At 44.6% G+C, this 3,975-nt stretch overlaps 1 protein-coding gene across 1 annotated transcript; it reads right to left on the bottom strand.

Moving 5' to 3' along the window:
- Window positions 1-1,156: 1,156 nt before the first annotated feature.
- Window positions 1,157-3,768, bottom strand: LOC138350904 (uncharacterized G-patch domain protein DDB_G0278987-like). Its single transcript, XM_069302364.1, has 3 exons — window positions 3,749-3,768; window positions 3,493-3,627; window positions 1,157-1,604 (listed from the first exon to the last, which is right to left on the bottom strand). The coding sequence occupies exons 1-3, from the start codon at window positions 3,766-3,768 to the stop codon at window positions 1,157-1,159; spliced, it is 603 nt and encodes a 200-aa protein (XP_069158465.1).
- Window positions 3,769-3,975: the final 207 nt, after the last annotated feature.

Genomic DNA, 3,975 nt, shown 5'->3' with positions numbered 1-3,975 from the left:
CCATCACCATCCTCACTGAGATAAAGGAGAGATTAATCCCATCACCCCTGGAGCTCCACCTCCGCCTCCTTGCCCTCGTCTCAGCAGCAGGGACCTAATATGTAACTCTTGGAGATTAGGGACCTGCTGCATGGGTGACAGCTTCTCCCCTATATCAACCTACCCTGGCTTTTCGCCCTGGAAAGGTGCTAAGAGTTTGTGTGTTAATAAGTTAGTGTGTTCGGGTGTTAAGGTGAAACAAATGTGTGTGTAAAGAGCACTTAGTTGGGCTCGAACTCACGACAAATTGATCATCAATTCATTCCATCCACCGACGTGCCCAGTACGCACTTACGCTCACTATCTTCCTTGAGGCTTACAAGAGGAGGACTGAAGACCTCAAGTTGCGTAAAGCTTCATAACAGCTCCGCTGAGTCCTGTGTTACCTGACCCTTACAGGATGAGGTGTGTGTGTGTGTGTGTGTGTGTGTGTGTGTGTGTGTGTGTGTGTGTGTGTGTGTGTGTGTGTGTGTGTGTGTGTGTGTATGACACTGCCTGCTTGTTTATCCCATGCTGCTAACTTGTTTTGTGCATGTGTCTTCCTGCTTGCTTGCTTGCTTGCTCTGCGTGCATTCCCGTTCAGTTAATCTGTTTACATTTGATTTATTGATGTACTATTTTTCCATGAAGTTCCTCCAATTGTTTTTTAATATTTTTTTTTTGCAGTTAATAGTGGTAAGTTTTGCTCTGGTTGCACAGGTGTAGTTGCTACCTGTGTTGAGGTGATTGGTAGCAATTTTTTGTGTTCATTTAACGGCTGTTAATGTCTTTTGTGTTTTATAGAGTGGTAAGGTGGTTGGACAGTTTGGGCCCAAAATGTTCTTACTATTCCAGTCAATTATTTTGAAGGTTTAAAACAATTAAACGTTGTTTTGTACCCTTGGAACTTGTGCCTTTGGAACTTGTGGATTTGGAACTTGTGGATTTGGAACTTGTGGATTTGGAACTTGTGGATTTGGAACTTGTGCCATTGGAACTTGTGACTTTGGAACTTGTGCCTTTGGAACTTGTGCCATTAGAACTTGTGCCATTGGAACTTGTGTCATTGGAACTTGTGCCATTGGAACTTGTGCCATTGGAACTTGTGCCATTGGAACTTGTGCCTTTGGAACTTGTGTCATTGGAACTTGTGCCATTGGTTGGCGTTCCTTTTTTCGTTTGCTGCTGATCCTGCTACTGAACTGCTGCTGTTGCTGCTGGTATCACTGCTCTTGGAACTAATGCTGCTGCTACTGCAACTGCTGCTGTTGCTGCTGGTATCACTGCTCTTGGAACTAATGCTGCTGCTACTGCAACTGCTGCTGTTGCTGCTGGTATCACTGCTCTTGGAACTAATGCTGCTGCTACTGCAACTGCTGCTCCCGTTACTGTTCTTGCTGTTGATACGCCATTCTTGCTTCTCTGTTTGTCTTTTGTACGAGTAGGCCTCTCCTGCCGGCCTCGGGTTTTCTTCGAACCATTTGCTGTTGGTAGTATAGGGTGTTGTATCATTTTTGCTGCTGCTGCTGCTGCTGTTGCTGCTACTGCTGCTGCTGCTGCTGCTGCTGCTGTTGCTGCTGCTGCTGCTGTTGTTACACGTCTCCTAAGAATCACTGGTGTTCTTAATTCTCTGTTGTTGTCGATGCTCCAAGTGCCACAGCTGGTTCGCAAGCCTTATGAAGCAGCTGGGTTTGCAATGGGACATGTCGTTGAATATTGCGAGAATATTATGGGCTGTCGAAGTCTGTAATGGTGATGCTACTTCACATCTGTGGCCCTCTAAGGGCGTGTTTCACAATCGTCTCCGTCGGTAATAATGACAACTGTGCACTAATTACCAATTATCCTTGTTACCTTTCCTTCTTCTTCTCCTCCCCTTCCTTTGTCACCTTCCTTTCCCTGCATCGTCTCCCTCAATCTCCTCCTCCTCCTCCCAGCATTCCCTTCCCTTCCCTAATTACTCTCTCTCTCCCTGCGGCCATTACCTGGTTCCAGTTTACCCCTTCATCGCCAGACCCTTTCACTTCTTTTTTGTTCTCTCCTACTTTCCCCCCCTCTCCTCCTCCTCCTCCTCCTCCTCTATCTCCGTCGATGACATATGAAAATCATCATATGATCTTCATCTGATGATTTTTGCTTATCTTCGTTTTTGAGGTAGAATTAGTCTGAACTGTATGTTTCTGTTTCTAATTCTGAACATTATATATATATATATATATATATATATATATATATATATATATATATATATATATATATATATGCGGCGAGGTGGTGGCTGACAGGTACGGCCACCATGGCCTACTCTGCCAAAGCACAGGGGGATGGCACTCGAGGCACAGTGAAGTTAACGACATCATCAAGAGGAACCTCACCACAGCTGGATGCCCAGCTGAAAGAGAGCCCCGTTACCTAACGCCCCGTAACTCTGATGCTCTTATTGGTCGCCCGGATGGTATCACAGTGAACCCCTGGAAGAATGGCAAGCAGTTGGTATGGGACTACACGTGCGTATCAACCCTGGCTAACACCTACATTAACCTCAGTGTTGCACAACCAGGTGGCGCTGCCACCCACAGGGAAGCAGCCAAATCCCGTAAGTATAGTGAACTGGATCACCACTACAATTTTGTCCCCATTGCTTCTGAGACACTCGGCGCCTGGGGTAAAAGTGCTACCAGTTTTTTTAAGGAACTGGGTTCTAGGCTCATTGAAACAACAAGAGACCCAAGAGCTGCAAGCTTTCTTTTCCAGCGCCTCAGTGTGGCGATACAGAGGGAAAATGCGCACTGCATCCAGGGTTCCTGCCCGCCATCTGAGGAGCTGGAGGAACTCGACAACCTATGATAACCATCTTTGTAACCCATATGTAACTCCTTTTTTGTAACAAAGTTCAAATAAAGTAAATATATATGTGTACATACAAAAGAATGGGGGTGGTAGGAGAAGATAATATTAGTGTTCAGTGAGAAACCACAAGGTCTCCTCTGAATACTTTTTATTTTCTTCTCCGAGGCTATGGGTCCCCACATTGGCACCAGAGGTGGTACCCTCACAAACTTATATTTATATATATATATATATATATATATATATATATATATATATATATATATATATATATATATATATATATATATATATATATATATATATATATATTGGAGGTTCAGCGTGCATTTTCCCTTCTCGTCCAACACCTTTAAGTCTTAATTATCCAAATTTCTCGCTCTTTTCCCCTTGTTGCGTCTCCTTCCTCTCCCCTTCTTTCCACGGCATCGATCCGTGTCACTCCTGTGTTTCGTCATCTTGCTTGTCATGTCACTGCTTCGTCTCTCCTTCTTCCTCCTCTCTCTCTCTCTCCCCTCGTGTCCCATTATCTCCCCTCTCCACAGCGAGGTTCGTGTCTCCCTCTCGCGAAGCATTTCAATGTTCTTGCAATAAAGCAGCGGCTTGATCATTCCTTGCACACACATTATCATTCTCTTCACTGCTTTGTTACTCCATTCTTCCTCCTCCTCTTTCTCCTCCTCCTCCTTCTCCTCCTGCTTCCTCCTCTTCTTCTTCTCCTTCTTCTTCTTTCTCCTTTTGCCCCCCTTGTCCTCCTCTCTGGTTTGTGTTTGTCTTTGTTTATTAGCTTATTTTTTGCCTTGTTTAGCTGTTGCTTCACTTCCGTTATTCCCTGTTCTCTATAACAACGCCTACATCGTTGTTACCGCGCGTTGCTTACTCTCCACTAATGCGTCTCATTTTGTACGCTATAGTCCCTAACGTACAAAATAAGGGGTAGTTTGAAAAGCAGCGGAGCACAAATATCCACGTTTTCTATAAGTAGGTTAGGTTAGGGTAGGTTAGGTTAGGTGGCTTGGGATGATTTGTTTTAATACCCCTTTTTTGTATATGTCATCCTTTCAGCCTCTAACTATCCCTCTGACAAGCCTCCATCCACCTGCCCCT

The sequence above is a fragment of the Procambarus clarkii genome, chromosome 47, assembly GCF_040958095.1.
Source record: "Procambarus clarkii isolate CNS0578487 chromosome 47, FALCON_Pclarkii_2.0, whole genome shotgun sequence".
Taxonomy (NCBI): domain Eukaryota; kingdom Metazoa; phylum Arthropoda; class Malacostraca; order Decapoda; family Cambaridae; genus Procambarus; species Procambarus clarkii.
This window is presented reverse-complemented; position numbering and strand designations above follow the sequence as displayed.

Coding starts and splice junctions, on each gene's coding strand:
- LOC138350904 (XM_069302364.1), bottom strand. CDS start 3,768: ATGAGACGCATTAGTGGAGA. Junction 3,628..3,748: donor ATGAGACGCATTAGTGGAGA/GTAAGCAACGCG, acceptor AACACAAACCAG/AGAGGAGGACAAGGGGGGCA. Junction 1,605..3,492: donor GCAGTGAAGAGAATGATAAT/GTGTGTGCAAGG, acceptor GTGTAACAACAG/CAGCAGCAGCAGCAACAGCA.